The sequence below is a fragment of the Notechis scutatus genome, chromosome 3 (genome assembly GCF_049901735.1).
Source record: "Notechis scutatus isolate UNSWTSFEM ecotype Mainland chromosome 3, rNotScu1.2, whole genome shotgun sequence".
Classification (NCBI taxonomy): Eukaryota; Metazoa; Chordata; class Lepidosauria; order Squamata; family Elapidae; genus Notechis; species Notechis scutatus.
In genome coordinates this window covers 114,960,465-114,979,581 of record NC_142011.1, presented here as the reverse complement: position 1 = coordinate 114,979,581, position 19,117 = coordinate 114,960,465, and the positions used below count along the sequence as shown (strand labels likewise).

General features: G+C 40.4%; 1 protein-coding gene across 1 annotated transcript in view; it reads left to right on the top strand.

The window, feature by feature from the left end:
• Window positions 1–19,117, top strand: part of ARAP3 (ArfGAP with RhoGAP domain, ankyrin repeat and PH domain 3) — a 178,058-nt gene that overhangs the window by 132,686 nt on the left and 26,255 nt on the right. Inside the window, exons 29-31 of the mRNA XM_026683190.2 lie at window positions 6,805–6,887; window positions 9,680–9,715; window positions 19,029–19,092. Coding sequence (XP_026538975.2) covers window positions 6,805–6,887; window positions 9,680–9,715; window positions 19,029–19,092 — 183 coding nt within the window. The remainder of the gene's footprint in view (window positions 1–6,804; window positions 6,888–9,679; window positions 9,716–19,028; window positions 19,093–19,117) is intronic.

The window sequence follows — 19,117 nt, the reverse complement described above, 5'->3', positions numbered from 1 at the left end:
TTCAAATTTCTCCCTCAGCTGTTCTACAGATCCCCGCAATGGTTCCATCAGAGTTTTTGGGAGTCTGGCATGTTCCCAGTCCATTCCACTCTTCCTAGCTTGCTCAGGAGTTTTCCTCAGCCCTGGGCTCTGGGGTGAGAGAGTTCAACCTCAGCTGCTTTAGTGATTTTTTTCCACCAATACTCATCTTTTCTTGTTTCAGTCATTGTGATGGGCCTCTTATCTTTGATGTCCAGGGAGGGCTGCAATTTGGCTCTGGTCGGGTTGCTGGTTCCTGAAGTTCCTTGGGTGGTAGCAAGTTCTACCCTGCTCAGGGTCGCCTGAAGCAGGTTCTCTTTGGATAATCTGCCCTCTGCCATGGTAGCCTGAGTTTCTCTCCATGCACCCCAGCTGTTGGGGACTGGATGGAGAGTCCAGGGCTCAAGAATCCTGGTCAATTTTATTAGTTTTGGGGGAGTTGGCTCACTGTCAGAGTTCCAACAGATGCCCGAATTAAATCAGGGGTCTCAGGCCAAGCTTCAAAAGAAACTCAGTTATTTATTAGGAGTTTCATGCCAGCACAGACCAGGTGGAGCCAAATCTGACCTCAGTTAATTCGCGCTTTGCCTCTGACCCTGTTTCCCCCTCCTCCCAATATGTGTCATCAGTCACATTCCCCAATGAAGCAATTTCATGGGTTGTAAAAGTCCCTCCCTCCAGCCACTGTGGGCTCCCATGGAGACGGCCTTGGCCATTTGGGTGGAATGTGCCGTGCTTTGACTGAGATACCAGCTCCTTCAGGCAGCAACGAAGTTCGCTCTCCCATCCCCCTTGTCCATGGCAACTCGAGAGCAGTTCAGGGATGCTTTGCGAATTGACACCCAACTGCTGGGGGTCTCCATCAAACTTGATGCCCAGGGGGGGATGCTTTTCATTCTAGCAGATGGCTCAAAGCCATCTCCCTATTTCCCACAACATACAGCAAAGCAAAACAATCAAAATCCTGCACAAAGAATCCCCCCAATCCGCTCCCACCAGAATGGCAGCATCCCAGTGGGACCTGAACTTAGACATTTCCTCACCCATACTGCCAGATTCCATTTCTCTAGCCACGTGAATCCCAAAATTAAAGCCATATCCATATTTAGCGCCACAGTGAAACATACGGGTTCCACATAGATATTCATCTCCACGGGTTCTCTTACAAATCTAGAGGAGCTGCTAAGGAGTTGTCCAACTGTTGGAATGCCATCAGTACTTTTAATTTGCAGAGTTGCATTCCAAGCCCCTCCGCTACAACTGGGCTTATAAGATATTGAGTATATACAGAGACTATTAAAGTTACTAATTCCATTTTCCATCTTGAAGAGGCTACTTTTAGTTGCAGCCTTACTACCATTGGTTTTGAGACACCAATCACCAGTGGATTATCATCACTGCTGCCATTCTCTCTGACCATGGCTCTTCACCATGTTATCTTCCTCCTCACTGAAGGGGAAAAACTCTTTAACTTTGTCCCCTTCTCTAGCAGTAGTCTTGGGTTTGGCCATAGCTTTCCCTCTTTTTAATGAGGGGTGCTTAGTCGTAGGTCCCCTCTGAGTGCTTGAGCAATTGGCTGCCTGATCACCCTCTCTGCTGCAAAAGAGACAGACTCATGTGTACTCCTTGGGATTGGACTCTCCCTTACTCATCTTTGGAGTCATCCTCTTCTCCCGCACTCTGCCCACTCACAGACCTCTCTCTATGGTTTCGTGGATAATGGTGAAGTCGATCTCCACCTTGCCAGGATGTACCACTTGTACAGGGTTCTGGGTGACCTCTAGGACAGGCAGGTGATTAGGACTTCCAGGATGAGGCCTTGTTGGAAGTATTCCATTCCATGTCTTGTGGCAAGTCTGTGAGCCAGCTAGCCAACCCCTGGAATTCTTGGATGTAAGCCATGATCGATAATCTGCCCTGCCAGATGGTCATGATTCTTCTCTTTGCTTTCTGGTCTGCCAGAGGGTCCTTGAACCATCATCTGAGAGTGATGATGAAGTAGTCAAAGTCATACAGCTCTTTGGTGGCAGTATCATGGATGAAACCACCCAGTTAGCCACCATCCCCTCCAGAGCCACAGTGATGTAGCTTACCTTGGCTTCATCATCCTGGAAGCTGGGTCCATGGTGTGCCGTGAAGTTCCAAACCTGGGTGAGGAAGTACCCCAGCTGTTCCACCTCTCCTCTGAATTTCACTTTCAACTCTGGGATCTGACAATCATCTTGCCTCACTGGCCCTGCAGGGATCAGGGATATTGGGTCAGCGGGATGGGCTGTTGCTACCGGTCCAGGTACATAAATGGGCTTTTCCATGTGGGAATGGGCCTTGAGCTCCCCAAACATTTCTTCAATGAATTCAACTCTCTGGTCAATGGTTATGTCAGGACTCCCCCTCTGGGCTTGGCACAGGTTGTGCTATCCCTTCAGATGGCATAGCTTGGCTCTGGATCCTCTGGATCACCCCCATTGGTGCTTCCTCTGATTTTCTGATGCCAAGAGGATCGTGGCCAATCCCTTGGCATTGGATACTCCCTCTGTCTCTTGGAGGATTAGAGCAGTGCTGTCGGCCTTCATGTGGCTGTCTTAGAGCAGGAGCCAGGCTCGGCTGTGGTTCTCCAGCTCCTTCTCCAGGTTGATAGAACCTCTCGTTCCTCTCCCAGGTCAGGGCTTTCACAGTTGCCCTCCAGTCCTGTTCCAAATTCTTCCCCATCTTCCAGCTCTCATTAGTCTTCACCAGAGCTAGCCATGGTTTTCAAGGTTGCAAAATCCCAGGGACTTCCAGCTGATGTTGCGGTGAGATTGGACATGAGGAGCAGGTCTGCGTGCTCCCGCGCTGAGTTCTCCCCATTGGAGGGCTTTGAAAGGAGCTAAAGCTAAAGCCTGTAGGGGTAGTGAAGAAAAGAGGGGTGCCCTGCAGGTTGTGGAGAGCCGCAACTCTTCCGCCCAACTGAGGGCTTTTCCCCTCTCATCCACAATGAGGAGAAGAGGCAGACATCATTGCTGCTGTGAAGCTGGGACAGCCGAGGCAACAAGTGCAGGAGTGGTGTAGATGAACAGTGACTGGAGCTGGGTGAGATCATTCCTTTTTTTAATCTCGAATCTAATCTCAAAAGGGAAAAAAATTCAGGAAAAGAGACTCAGAACTATTTGTTAAAGTGGCAAATAATTATACAGAGAAAAATCCTAGACCCAAAAGAGAGGAACTAAGGGGAGAAAAGTTAAAAACTTTTTAAAACATTAAAAATTGGACTTTCAAACTGGGTAGGCTTTGTTTTGGAAAGGCATTATAAAATGCTGAAACTATCTACTTGAATAGCCAACTTGCTTCCATAAATTGAATTAAAATTGGATTAATTAATTTGTCAGATTTAAAACAACGCTGAAACCTAAGCTGAGAGTGCCACCTACTGATGAATGGAAAATATACCGTACCCCTACAAGCCTGGGAAAATTTCTGTTAAGAGAAATAAACAACATTCATCTGGAGGACTGCAGTAATACCTACTGTTCTATAACTATCTACTTTATGATTACTGGAGACTCTATTGTGAAAATAAGGAAGACTCTAAAGTGACTTTTGACTTTTGGAAAGCTGCCTGGACTATCTAAATGGAACTGATTGAATAATCCTGAGATGTAAAGAACTATGATTATTGTACTTTCTGAGGAGCAACATTAGACTTGAATATATTGTTTTTTTTACTATTGAGTAGGAGCGGGACTTACTAAAATAAGACAAGATGCTCCATCAGGGGGAAATGAGTGAGACTTCAAAAGAAATTGTGTTGGTGTTTCAAAGCATTAAGGATACCATGACAAAGAATCACCAAGAGATAAAAAACCTATTGCAAGGTGTCAATGGGAAAATAGAAAATAACCTACAACTAATAATGAAGGAAGATCAGAGTCCAGGAAAGAGAGGAGACAACAGAAACAATGGAGGAAAAGATAGAACAGACAACCTCCCTGCTAGCCATCTGGTCTTCAGTACTGGCTCATCAGACTCCCACCACCCAGCACTAGTTCAGAGGTTCCTTCCCCCTCCTCCACGGACAGAGAAAGAGAGAGAGAGAGAGAGAGAGAGGGAGTGTCAGCTGGTGTTCCATTCAAAATCCAAGAAAGAAATACTTAGACTCCATTAATTATAGAAAATATATCTTTTACTGGAAATCAAGTGGTAGCATCAAAGGAATTCTGAATCTGAGAAAATGAGCACGTAAATCACATGTACAAAGTGATGGCAATGTTCCCACCCACAATAGTTTAAACTGTCCATCCAATAAAAAGTTGTATATAATGTCATGTGGGCATCTCCAGGTGGTGATGAGGCCTCTGTCCGTTGACCTTGACATATTTTGATAAAGAGCAGCGCTTGAGCATAGCATAGGAAAGAAACATAAGCAAGAAACTTCCCCCCAACTTAAACAGTTCTTTTTTGTAAAACCTCCAGCTCGCTTCCCATTACTATGTCTCCCCTCCTCCCCCTGTTACTTATGACAGCCGAAAGATGCAAAGCAAAGGAAGGAAATCTTGAAGGCTGACAGGGAGGGAGGGAAAGAGAGAGAGAGAAAGAGACAAGAGACAGAGATAAGAGATAACTGTTTAAAAGAAAATCGAAAGCTCTTTGAATGTTTAAGGTTGCAGACCCCTGGGTTAGGCAAACACCATGGTCATTAAATGAACCCTGTGGTCATTAAGCAAACACTGTGGTTGTTAAACAAGTCCATTTTCCCCAATGGGCATTTTTAACTGGAAACCACAAGGAATTGTTGGAAACTGGCAAAAAACATAGAAAACCTCAGTCACAAGACTGTGTGGGATGTTGTAACTGGTCGTGTGTGTGTGTGTGTGTGTGCATGGCTGTCAAAACACCAAAAACAGGTCAAGTAGCTCTGGGGAGGTCAGTCGTAAATTAGAACACTTGCTAAGCAACTGGCCATTAAGTGAGGACCACTTATATTTGGTTTGCCAGTCACATGGCCACCTAGCCATGCCCACCCGTCACATGACCACCTAACCACGTCCAGTCAGCAAGCTACACCACCCAGTCACATGAACACCAAGCCATACCCATAAATTAGGCCATGCCCACATAACTGGTTGTTAAGAAATTTGAATCCCACTCCTGATTCTACCGGTTCAGCCAGGTTCGCGCGAACCGGTAGTAAAAAATGCTACCATTCGGCCGAACCGATGTTTCTTTTTTTTTCCTCCTGATGATCAGCTGTTCCGACGATCAGCTACGCTGGGATCCCCCTCTCTGTCTTGTTGCTTCACCCAGGAGCTTCCCTGAGGCCCAGGAGGCCAAAAAATGGAGCATGGGTGGGGTGCTGCACACACAAAAGAAGCCACGCCCACCCAGTCACATGGCCATGTCCACCTAGCCACTTCCATCTAGCCACCCCCACAGAACTGGTAGTAAAAATATTTGCATCCCACCCCTGATCTCAAGTCATCCCAGTTGCTCCCTATTGGTCAAAAAGACATTGGTATTGGTATTCATCAGATAACTCATAAATGGGGAGGCCAGTTTCACTCAGACCCACATATGTGTGGGGCTTAATTGGCAGGCTGTTGCAACTCCTGGCTACAGTGCTGCAAGATAGTGCAAGATAGTCTGGGATCTCTTTTTTTATATGGCACTACAAATTTAATGCACAGTTTTTGGCTGAGGCATCTTATGGAAATGAATCCTATGAATTAGGATTCTTAGGTCTTAGGTTATTGAACAAGAGGATTTTAAATAAAAGTAAGGAAATATAATAGTTAAGTTCCTAATTTGAATGTTGCTTTTCTCAAGAACCCAGGAAGTAGTCTTGAGTTTTTGCTGAATTGGCATAATTTGAATTTGAATTTGAATTCTTTATTGTCATTGTACCTATATACACAGTATATACACAAATTCACATAACACCCAGAGACCAGACTCAACATGCACACACACATGACAATCCCCAAACACACACACACATGCCAAAATTCCCTGTCTCCTAAAAACACACAAGCATCCACACAACAGACCAAGTGATACTGTCCAACAGCTCACTGATGGTGGTCCTTAAGTTCATTGTTAAGTGCAGTTATAGCTCTGGGATAAAAACTGTTCAGAAAACATGTGGTCCAAGTTTTAATTGTTCTGTATCTTCTGCCAGAAGACAACAGTTCACAAAGATTGTAAGCAGGATGGGAAGAGTCTCTGAGAATGTTGTGCAACTTCCTCAAACAGCGAGATGCGAAGATGTCGTCTAGGGCTAGTAGCTGGAGCCTGATGATATTCTGGGCAGTTTTAATGATTCTCTGTTAGAGCTTTTTTGTCTGCTACAAAGCTGCTCCCATACCATACAAGAATGCTGTATGTCAGGACATTCTCAATGGTGCTGTGGTAGTAGGACAGAAGTAGATGCTGAGATAGATTTATCTTCCTGAGCATTCTCAGGAAGTACAGCCTCTTCTGTGCCTTCTACACAAACATGTTAGCATTCATAGTCCATGAGAGGTCCTCCAAGATATAAATGTCCAGAAATTTAAAACTACCAACCCTCTCCACCTCCTCGCATTACATTTACATTATATATGTAAAATAGATTACATATGCAAGTGACTAAAGCTATTTCAAGTGTACTTGTATAGAGAAAAAATATTTCCACTGCATTAAGCTTTAATAGTAATTGCTAGTCAAATGTCTGGATATAGTGAAATAAAGATGGACAAAATAATCCTGATTTATTTTGTAACCCTTTCTTTATATCTGTGAATTGAGGACTGTCTTTCTATTGTACATCTCTAGAGTGTCAAGCCAGAGCGAGAATGGCTACTGGATATGGCGAAGGTTTACTTGGGGATCCGAAAAAAACTGAAACCACCTTCACGGCAAGTGGCTATCAGAGGCAATATTTACAGCTTGGTAGATATCTAAATGTCCAAACTGTCCAAACACTGATTGTTATTCTTTATACAGATAGTCCTTGGCTTACAATCACAATTGAGCCCAAAATTTCTATTGTTAAGTGAATTTTGTCCCGTTTTATGACCTTTCCACAATTTTTAAGTGAATTATTGCAGTTGTTAAGTTAGTAATGTTGTTAAGTAAATCTGGCTTCCCCATTGACTTAGCTTGTCAGAAGGTCGTGAAAGGGGATCACATGACCCCGGGACACTGCAACTGTCATAAATATGAGTCAGTTGCCAAGCGTCTGAATTTTGATCACGTGACTATGGTGATGCTGCAATAGTTTGAAGTGTGAAAAATGGTCATCGTTCACTTTTTTCAGTGCCATTGTAACTTTCAACAGTCATTAAACAAACTATAGGACTATCTATAGTTTTATGCACAGAACATAGTAAGTTCCAGTTGTTCCTAGAAGCCTTAATATATATTTGCCAAAATTTAATACATGAAATGGAACAATAGCCAAAAAAAAGGCAAGACACGTGGAAAGATTTTGCATTCCTCTGTGAAGATACATTCTTAGCTTCTTTGAACATTTTCTGTTCCCGAGTGGTACAGATAATGGTCAAGCACCTTAAAGTATGTGCAAACAGGAAAAATCAACTTGATTTGGGGACAGAGAGAATTTTTAAGGAGTGAATTGTCTTAATTACCTGCAAGGCTCAGGGTACTTTTTATTGCTCTAACTTTTCCACACACAAAAAAGAAAGAAAAGCAGAAAATTACTATCAACAAAATCTTCTATCAAGAACTTACGGACTAGGGAGTTTCCGGTTTGTCGGCTTCACGAGCGGTAGGGATTCGCGAAGCTGCGCGATCCCTGCTGCGCTAGCCGTTTGGGGCTCCGACCGGACGGGTGCGGAGCAAGGCTGCCCTGCAGGGGTAGCTGAAGGTAAGGGGATCCGGAGGAAGGGTTTGGGGTGTTGCAGACCCCCTCCCTGGCCGGCAGAACCCCTGTTACCAGGACGGTGCAGCGGCGGTCCGCAATGGCCGCCACAAAGAAGTTGACAGCCGGGCAAGTATGCGAGGAGGAAGAAGAGAAAGTTATTGAAAGTGAAAGTTATTCTTGGTCGACCCAGGGCTTTGAGATTTATCTAATTTAATTCCTGGAAAAGATGGTTTTCTGATGATTTCTTCCACAAGAGAAAAAAAGCGGCTATTTTGAGGTGCTGAAGGGAAGTTTACTCTCCCTCCCGACGGAATTAAGCCGGAAGGGAGAGGATAAAGAAAATATATAAATTTGGATCTTGTTGGAGGAGATGCCTTGAAGACTTGAGGACAGAAATACAATCTTAATAAGGCTTTAAAATATAGATTTGGATTCTTTTTTTTATTTGTTTGATACCACCCTGGAAGAGGAAGGGGGAATTTTGGCTTGCTTGGATTTATTGAGGATTGTGGATTTTGGGATTGTTTTGCCTTTCTCTCGGAATATTTGGTTGGTGTAAGAAGAAAGAGGAATAAAGAAAAGAAAAGATTTATTTATAATGGCTTTCCTATTTGAAGACCTGAGGGATGAATATGAGCAAACAAAAGCAGCCTGCAAAGATGGCATGGAAAAAGCTTTTCTATTTCTAGAAATGGCGCTGGTTAATTACCAACAGACAATGGAACAGATGGAAACGGAAGAAGAACAACAAGGAAGAGACGAAGACGCCATCTTCATTGAATCCCAAAACTTATTTAAGGAAGAAGGAAGGAAGAGAGCAAGGAAAATGAAGGACTTAAGATCTAAAAAAACATTTGAGAAAGAGAAAATATGATGCAAAGTAAATATAATGATAACAAACAAGAGAAAAAGGGAACACAACAGAGAAGGGATCCCAGCAAGGCAGAGGTTAGAAGAAGAAGGGGGTAGGAAGATTTGGTGGGGGAAGAAAGAAAGGGAAAGGCGGAGAAAAGCCTCAAAGCTTTAAAATTGGATGGGAGAAGAGGATTTTTTTAGAGACAAAGGATGAAATATAAATTTCTGTAAGAAAGATTCTGCTAAGGTACAGAAGATGGTATTGTAACATTTATATTTGAAATAGTAAATTAGAATGGTTTAAGATTTAATATGAAATTAAAATGTTGAAGTTTTTAATAATGATTGATTTTTAAAATGTAATAAAATATCGAAGGAAAGGAGGATACAATGTATTTAAACATTTTTGGTGGATAGAATGTACCAAGCAGAACCAAATTGGGTATTTGTTATGCTGAATGTTAATTTTACTAACTTAGGGGGAGGATAGAAAGGCATCATACTCTGATTAGTGATTTCAGGAGAAATTCTTTTTACTATAAGAAGAGATAGAGGGATAAATGAATGGGCAAAAGATACAAATTTAATGATTTAATTAAGATGGATTAAATAAGATAGAAATGTGAAGAGTGATATGTGCTATTATTTTAGCCCATGCAAAGAGAGGTAACTGGGGCCAAGGTACTTTACTAAAAGATTTTTTTATGTTTGTTTGTGTTTGTTTGTGTTTTATGAGAATATTGGGGAAATTATTGTAGAAAGACAGGGAAAGATTTAATATGTAATGATTTGTTTGTTGTTGAAACTTTTAATAAAACTTGTTTTAAAAAAAAAAAAAGAACTTACGGACTACAGGTTTTGGGGATGTAGTTGTTTATTGAAGTGCCTATAGAATAGCCCCAGATGTGTTTAGTTTCGGCTTATTAGTTTGTTTAAATTCTAATCATACCCTATTTCTCACTATTACAGATGGGGCTTTACTCTAATTCTTCAAAAACAGCAATTGTGAGTATCTTTCACAAAAACATGATCAGTGAAGTGAATATAAACCTAAAGTTATATAATTCTGCACCTAAAATTAAACATACAACTTATAATATAGTGCATTATAACCCAATATTATCTAGAAAAAATTCTGAGGTTGGGTAGTTTGGGACTTGAATCATGTAATGCATATCCAAGACTGTCTGTTATAAGAATACAGAATAACAGCATTGGAAGGGATTTTGGAGGTCTTCTAGTCCAACTCCCTGCTCAAGCACTAGCCATGATTATTTCTACCATTCAGTTTGTTCTTTCTTCTTGGTGCTTTTTTCATCTCAAGCACAGAGAAGTTGAGGAAGGAATGACAGTAGAATTAACAAATATTGTTTCATATCATTTATACAATGATAGATAATGTCCTTATCATATTTTGATCGGCTTCATTTCAATCTACAAATGTCTCCATTCAAACTTTAATACATAGCTTAGGTTTGTTTCCATTATTGATGAAAAACCTTGGTGAGGTAATGCTTCTGGTTACACTGGATATGTATTGAATTGAATTGAATTCTTTATTGGCCAAGTGTGATTGGACACACAAGGAATTTGTCTTGGTGCAAATACTCGCAGTATACATAAAAGAAAATATACATTCATCAAGAATCATAAGGTACAACACTTAATGATAATCATAGGGTACAATAAGCAATTAAATCATACTAGGAAACAATCAATATAGATCATAAGAATACAGGCAACAAAGTTACAGTCATACAGTCAAAAGTGGGAGGGGAGGGGTGATAAGGAGTGATGAGAAGATTAACAGTAATAGTAGTGCAGACTTTGTAATAGTTGAACAGTGTTGAGGAAATTATTTGTTTAGCAGAGTGATGGCTTTCGGGGAAAAAACTGTTCTTGTGTCTAATTGTTCTGATGTGCAGAGTGTTGATTTGAGGGAAAGAGTTGAAACAGTTTATGTCCGGGATGTGAGGGGTCTCTAAATATTTTCACAGCCCTCTTTTTGACTTGTGCAGTATACAGGTCCTCGATTGAAGGCAGGTTGGTAGTAATTGTTTTTTCTGCAGTCTTAATTATCCTCTGAAGTCTGTGTCTGTCCTGTTAGGTTGTAGAAACAAACCAGACAGTTATAGAGGTGCAGATGACAGACTCAATAATTCCTCTGTAGAACTGAATCAGCAGCTCCTTGGGCATTTTGAACTTTCTGAGTTGGCGCAGAAAGAACATTCTTTGTTGTGCTTTTTTGATGACATTTTTTATGCTAGGTGTCCATTTTAGGTCATGTGATATAGTAGAACCTAGAAATTTTTAAATGTAGGCAGTATAAATAGTAAATATTCAACTTTAAGACATGGAAACAATGATGGTGTACTATTTTCTACTTTCAGAGATACAGTTTATTATTTTGTGGTAGAAGAGTTTAAAGAAGTTTAAATACATAGTTTCTCTGATAAGCTAAAGGTGGGGAAATGGCAACATCTCCAGGATGATGATCATTCATGACTTCCTTTTTAAAAAATAATATTACTAAATATTATAATTTATAATATAAATATGATCATATATTTATTTTGTATTTATTGTTTTTATTATGTATGCCACCTAGAGTCACTTGTTGAGATGGGTGGCTGTAGAACACAAATAAATAAAAACAACAATAAAAACTAATACAAATTTTAAAAGATAGGATGTACAGAAAAGAAACAAGGAAAATATAATTAGAAAAGAAAGAAAAATAAAATATAATAAAAAAGTAATATATGAAGAAGTGATTTCCTACCTTTATGTATAAACAATTTTAGTAAGTTATCTTTTTATTATTACCTTTTCTTAAAATACAACAGATGTTTCTTCCTATGTCCCATCTTTTATCTATAAAAAAAATCCATAAAGCATATTTATTTCAATCCTGACATCATCAAAAATCTACCAGTAGTGGTGCTAATGTTTTCTATTATTTTCTGTGACTCTCGCAAATTTCATACTCAAGAGATAAGATTTTGACTATCAGATAGTGGACTTTTAATAACAAGCAGCTTTCTGGGTTTATTCCTCTCTTCTTTTCAAATGCGGAGGAAATTCTGACTGAGGGAATAGTAATTATCTCTCTTGACATGGCAGTTAGAAAAGGGCACAAGAGGAAAAGGAGGGGCAAGCAAGGAGGCATTTTTCAGAGACTCAGGAATCATGGGGTAAGAAAATCTCCCTTTCCCTTACTGTATTTGACAAGTGGTTATCCAGTCTTTTCTTGAAGGTCTCCAGTGATGAAGCACTCACAACTTCCAAATGCAAACTGTTCCACTGATTGATTGTTCTGTCAGAAAATTTCTCCTTATTTCTAGATCGAATCTCCCCTTGAACAGTTTTTACTCTCTCTGCCATTATTGAAGCATATGTTTTATAGTCAGTGTTCAATAAAGATATGAGTTTCCATCCATTATTCCTTGTCTGGCCTTCAGGTGCTTTGGAAAATAGGCTGTTCCCCCTCCTCTCTGTGACAACCACTCAAATATTGGAACACGGCTATCATGTCACCTCTGTTATTCTTCTTCACTAGACTAGCCATGCCCAATTTCTTGCAACCATTTTTATATGTTTTAGCCTCCAGTCCCCTAATCATCTTTGTTGCTTTTCTCTGCACTCTTTATAGAGTCCCAACATCTTTTTCATAATGTGATGACCAAAACTGGATGCAGTATTCTAGATGTGACCTTACTAAGGCTTTATAGAGTGGTAGTAGTACCTCACATGACTTTGATTCAATCCCTCTGTTAATGCTACTTAGGATTTCATTTAACTAATCTTCACTTACTCATAAATAAGTTAAATGAACTGCTTCTTTTAAATAAGAACAACTCAGACTTTTCCAACTCAGCAGCCCTCTGTTTCATTGAAACATGGCTGGATGGTTCAGTTATTGATAGCTGCTTGCAAAGCCCAGGATTTCAGATTTAAAGAGCAGACAGAATCGCAGAAACTTTCCATAAAAAGAAGGGTAGAGGTATCTGCTTTTATATTAACAACTGATGGTGTAAAATGTCACTACACTAAAGAAATTTTGTGATGTGGATTTAGAGACGCTATTCATCAATTGCATACCCTATTATTCCCCCTGAGAGTTTTCTTCATTCATCCTAGTTGGGTTCTACATACCTCCCCAAGCTTGCATAAACAAGGCATTGCAAACTTTAATTGATCAAATCCTGTGGGTTGAACAGAGATCTCCAGACTCATATTAGATTTTAATAGGAGAAACATTAGCAAAGGAGAGCAGGGCACCAAATATAGGATACTCTGAAAAGCTGAGGAATCAACTCTCCACAAATAAAGTAGCAAATGTGTGAAAAAGCCTGAAAAATATCATTGGCCACAGCAGACCTCCCTCCCTTGTGGAAGAGAATCAGTAACTGGCAGATTACCTGAATGTTTTCTACTGTAGGTTTGAGAGGAGACCTCTGTCAACTATTGCTACCCTCTCCATCTCAGACACACCGATAACTGCTCCTACATCCCTCTGGACTCCCTATCTCTGGTTATCAGAGAAAAAGATGTGCAATGTCTGTTTCACAGACAAAAAGATGAAAAAGCACCAGGACCAGACAGGGTAATTCCCTCTTGCTTGAAAGTTTGATAAAATGGACCCCATCTTCACCCGCATTTTAAATAAATAACTGGAAATGTGCTATGTCCCTTCTTGTTTCAAATGCTTTTATATCCATAGTTATGAAAACCTTAAAAAGGTTACTGTTGGCTCTCCTGAAACCCATCAGAGATCTGCTGTAGACCCCTTGCAATTTACCTACAGTGCAAATAGATCAGCAGATGATGCTGTCAATATGGCACTGTACTACATCTTACAACATCTTGAATCCCCAAAGAATTATGTAAGGGTCCTTTTTATAGACTTCAGCTCAACACCACCATTTCTGAAACCCTCCACTCTGAACTGACTTAGTTATCTGTGCCTGACCACACTTGTAGATGGATTATAAGCCTTTTAATGAATAGGAAGCAGCAGGTAAAGCTAAAGAAAATCACATCAAATACCTGTTCAATTAGCACAGGAGCCCCCTAGGGCTGTGTGTTCTCTCCATTATTTTTCTCTATATATACCAATGACTGCATCCCAAAGGATCCCTCTGTTAAAATACTGAAGTTTGCAGATGAGAAAACAGTCATTTATTTCATATGAGATGACAACAAGTCTGCATATAGATGATAAGTAGATTAACTGGCCCTATAGTGCAGCTACCATGTTTTCCCAAAAATAAGACTTATCCCAAAAATAAGCCCTAGCTTGATTTTTAAGTGTGTGCCTGATATAAGCTCTACCCCAAAAATAAGCCATAGTGAAGTTCATCATCAGCCCTGTGGTGGGGCTGAGTGTGACCACCACAGGAGGCAGTGAATGAGCTTGGATCTTGCTCAGCCTGATGCTATTGGGATCGCCTGTCCCTCCGTGACTCTGCCTGCTGCCGGTGCTGCTAAACATCAGAATCGTTGCCTCCATTAAACTGGGTGTCAATCCAGTCCACCATCTCTCCACTTGCCTGCAGCCATAATGGGGCTGTGTAGTGAATTAGAATCACCTTCCCCCACCTTTTCCTGGCTGATGCACCTGCTGCACATGCTGCTGCTGGCATTGTGGGAGCTCTTCACCCTTCTGGCTGTGCTGCTTTTGGGTGCCCTGCTGGGCTGCTCCTGCCTGGCATGAGGTGAATTGGCCCAGATCTACTGTATGAGTACCTCCCCTTACCACTGGCCTGCCAGGGCCTCTATGCCAGTGGTCGCCAATGGAGCCATGCTGCCCATGCCACATTTGGCCTCTAAGTCACCTGTGGCTGCTCTGCTGCCATTGCCTTGATGTCTGCCCAGCCCAGCCCATCCGGCGGACCAGTGCTGCTGTCAGAAGATGAGGAGAGACAGGTGACAGGGGGTGGGTGGAACTGCCTCCTGGCAGGCTGGCGGTGAGGGAAGATACTCTGGAAGTCATAGATCTGTGCCAATTCACTCCACATCAGGCAGGAGTGGCCCAGTAGGGCAGATGAGAGCAGCATGGCCAGGAGGGTGAAGAGCCTCTGGGAAGCCAGCAGCAGCAAGAACAGCATGCCAAGCAACTGGGGAGAGGCATGGGTGGGGGCAATCCCAATGTGTCATGCAAGCTTCTGCCCTGTCATGGCTGCAGGGAAGCCGAGAAATGGTGGGATGGATTGACACCTGAATTAATGGAGGCAGGCAATGCTGGCACTGGCAGCAGGCAGAGGCATGGGAAAGGAGCAGGCAATCCTGATGTGCTGCATGGCCTTCTGCCTCGTAGCAGCAGCCTGAGCAAGGCCTGAGCTCCAGTGTTCCAGCAGCAGCAGTGCCAGATGGCAGGGTGGGGGGAGGCCAGGGGTGAGACTTTAGCCCATTTGGCCTTGGGTAAACAGATGGTGGGACAGAGAGGGCCAGCCTGGCAATAGCAGCATTCCTACTCCTGTCGATCCCTGCGCTTACCACCTTTTGTATGTGAAAAAAAAAGACAATCCCAAAAATGATGCTTTGGAGCCCCCCAAAATATAAAACCGGGTCTTATTTTCAGAGGAATGGTAGAACAATGTGGAGCCTAAACTCTTAAAAATTTAGAGATGATAGTAGATTTTAGAAGATACTTTCCTATTCTACCTTCTCTTACAATATTAGGCAACACAGCATCAACTGTAGAGACCTTCAAGTTTCTCGGCTCTATTATTTATTTATTTTATTTTTTAATTTTATTTATTTATTTGATTTGCCAATTGTTTACAAGATAATAAGTATAAGTGTATACATAGTTGTGAATACATGAAATGGGTACATATAAGAAAAATAAAAGAAGAATAAGAGAAACAATAGGACAGGGATGGTAGGCACGTTGGTGCGCTTATGCACGCCCCCTACAGACCTCTTAGGAAAGGGGTGAGGTCAATAGTAGACAGTCTAAGGTTAAAGTTTTTGGGGTTTGGGGAAGAAACTACAGAGTCGGGTAGAGTATTCCAGACATTGACCACTCTATTGCTGAAGTCATATTTCCTGCAATCAAGTTTGGTGCGGTTAACATTGAGTTTGTATCTATTGTGTGCTCTTGTGTTGTTATGGTTGAAGCTGAAGTATTCATTGACAGGTAGGACATTGCAATGTATGATTTTATATACCATGCTTAAGTCCCCAAGGACTTGAAATAGTCACCTAATATTAGAATCATCATTAAAAAGGAACAACAAAGAATGTTCTTCCTGCATCAACTCAGAAAGTTCAGATTGCCAAGGATCTGCTGATATAGTTCTACAGAGGAATTATTGAGTGCCTCATTTGTATCTCAATAACTGTCTAGTTTGGCACAGCAATGAAACAGGACAGACACAGATTTCAACAGAAAGTTAGGACTGCATTTTGAAAAAAAAGAATAATAAACTTATAATATAGTTAAGTATATAATTTCCATTCTAATTCTAATTAATAGTATAACTAAGCATTAATCATTTTACACATTCTCTTTGATATTTTATTAAATATTGAAATCTATCATTATAAAACATTTTAATATTTTAATATTTTGTTAAATCTTATAATATTCCAATAGACTATTTCAAATGCAAATACTACAATACTATCTTATGTACTCTTGCAGAATCTTTCTTAAATTATACACTGTCCTTTATCCTTTATCTCTAAAAAAGATATCTTGTTTCAGACCATGGCTTTTTCCCCCTTTTTCCCTCCCTTTCTTCTCCAGTCTGATCTTTTTGCCCCCCCCCCTCTCCTAACCTCCACCTTTTTAGCTTCCCCTCTCTGTTGTAATTCTCTTTTCAATTGCTTTCTAACAGTATACCTTTTTTCACCTTATTTTTCTTTTTCTTGGTTGTTTTATTGAATCTTAAATTCTCATTTTTCCTTCCTCTCTTCCTATTTTCTTTCTTAATCGAACTTTTTTGTCCATTAAAAATGGCTTCCTTTTCTTCTTCTTCTTCTCCTTCTCCTTCTCCTTCTTCCTCAAGTATTTGCTGGTACGTAGAAACTGCCATTTCTAAAAAGTGGAAGACAGCTCCCAATGAATTCTTGCCATTTTGTTCTCTTTCTTTTAATTTTTCATATTCCATTTTTAGTTGATCCACAGATGGTGCCATTGTAAATTTTTAAGAACAACCCAAATGTTTTTAATCTTAAAGTAATTTGCAAATGTCAAAATTATCAAACAATCCAAACAGACAGAAATTATTTCCTCTTGTTCTCTTTGCAACTTTTCCTCCTGGGGCAAAATCCCAAATATATTTTAAAGCCGTGTTACAATTAGTTGTTGGTCTTATAATCTTCAAAGTGTCTCCTCCAACAAGTTTTTAAAGATTTTTTTTTAGTCTTCTCCTTCCCACTTATAACAAAGAGCTTGGTTTTACCTCAAAGCAGCAGGTTTTTCTGTGCTCATTTGCTTTCTCCGTAAGGAAGGGGAGTGAACTTTCCTTCAGCACTTTCGCCGCCCGTAACAAACTTCTTTTGGAAACAAATGTATCAATCCAAAAGTCAGGCTTCCAGGGTGTTTTAAAAGTAACTTAATGTCCCGGTTCAGCCAAGAAAACTTCTCCTTCTGTCTTCCTCCTGCACAGTCTTATCCGGTTGAAGATTCCTTTGTGGCTGCCATTTCTGACAGCCGTTCCACCGCCTCAGGAAAAAGGAGTCTAGCCGGCTGGGGAAAGGGGGTGCGATATCCCCAGACCCCTGCCCGGATCTCCTCTGTCTTCCGCTGCCTCTTTGGGGCAGCAACAACCCCCAAATCCAGTTGGATCGGGGGTACCTCAGCGGCGAGCGTCCTGGACATGATCTATTTCAACTTCTCCCCACAGGAGACTACTATAGAGCATTGCAAGCCAAAACAACTAGACACAAAGATAGTTTTTCTCCTGTGCCTCACTCTGCAGAACAGTTAATTCACAGAATACTATCTCATTTCTCATCTTGCCTACTATCATCTCCTATTGGTTTCTTATGATTTATCAATTGTTTACAACTTATGATTAATAATTGTAATTATTATTTATGATCTACAACCTATTATGTACTGATTATATGCACATTGTGAGCTTATACCCCAGAGAAAAATTCCTTGCGTGTTCAGTCACATTTGACCAATAAAGAATTATATTCTATTCTAAAAATTAGCAGAAATAATGACATATTTGTTTTAAACTTGGTCAAATAAATCAGATTTATATTCCTTATTTTTATTTCTAATAATCTTAATCTTTAGTTTGTTCAAATAAGTATTTGTACAATTTTATTTTATTTTTCATTTTTCTTTGTTCCTTCTTAAAAGATCCTTCAAAATTCCAAAATCTTATTTCAAATTTATCTGGCCCCTTAGTCTGTCCATAATTTTCTAAAATCAAAGTTTTAATTTCCCACAAGTTGGGAAATGGTATGTGGGAAGGACCTTGGGAGAGGGGGGCAAAGAGATGCTACTTAGGTCATAGTCAGTTAAGAGATAGCATAGTCTGCAGCTGGATGGTGGGCAGGGCAAAAGGCTCAGAAGGAACCATCCTTAGTTTTTCAAGCTATAAAGGAGATGTGCAAAATTGATGTCAGCCTTATCAGGTAGACTAGATAAGAAATCCAATCAGATAAGCTAATTCCAATTTATTGTAAAGCTACATGAATAGAATCTTGCAAGTCTGAAACTACAATTTCTTGCCATCATCTTTACAGCCAAGAAATTAGAAAGGGTCCCTTCTGAGCTTCCTGCCCCACCCACTATCCAATTGTGAACTATGCTGTGTCTTATCCGTCTATTCTGTAGGCATCATCTTTCCTACATAATATTGTAGAAATGCTCCAGACTGCAAGATAGTAGGCTTTAGTGGATTTAGAGGCAAGGAAAAGCCATCTTGTTCAAACAACAATTGCAGCTTTGAAAGGACACTACATTCACATAACTTCCTTCTAATCACTTAAGAAAATAGCTTGTTAACTAGTTTCAATCTATTAGAAACTTTTGGATCAAGAAGTTTGAGAGCTTTGAAGAGTACATTTTCTTTAGCCTTTAATAAAAGAAACTTTTAACTACAAGTTCAGGAAAAAAATTGGAATACTATTCATGAGTTCATAAAGATCAGCAACAATAGTTATTTTCTTGGCTGCTTTTAGAAAATGCTAGGCACTTCTCATGTTCCATTATTTAGTTCTTTCTCTGGAAAACCTCAGACTTTTTAAACTGCTCTGGTGAATCCTATACTATTTGTTGAATTAGATAAGTTAATGAGACAAAGATCACCAGAGCTGGCAGTAATTGTCAATGTTTATTCTGTAGGTATTTAACATGCCCAGAGCAATCTGAGCTATGGGACTGGGTCACCAGCATTCTGAAAGCTCAGGTAAGTAATAAAAAAAGAAATATAT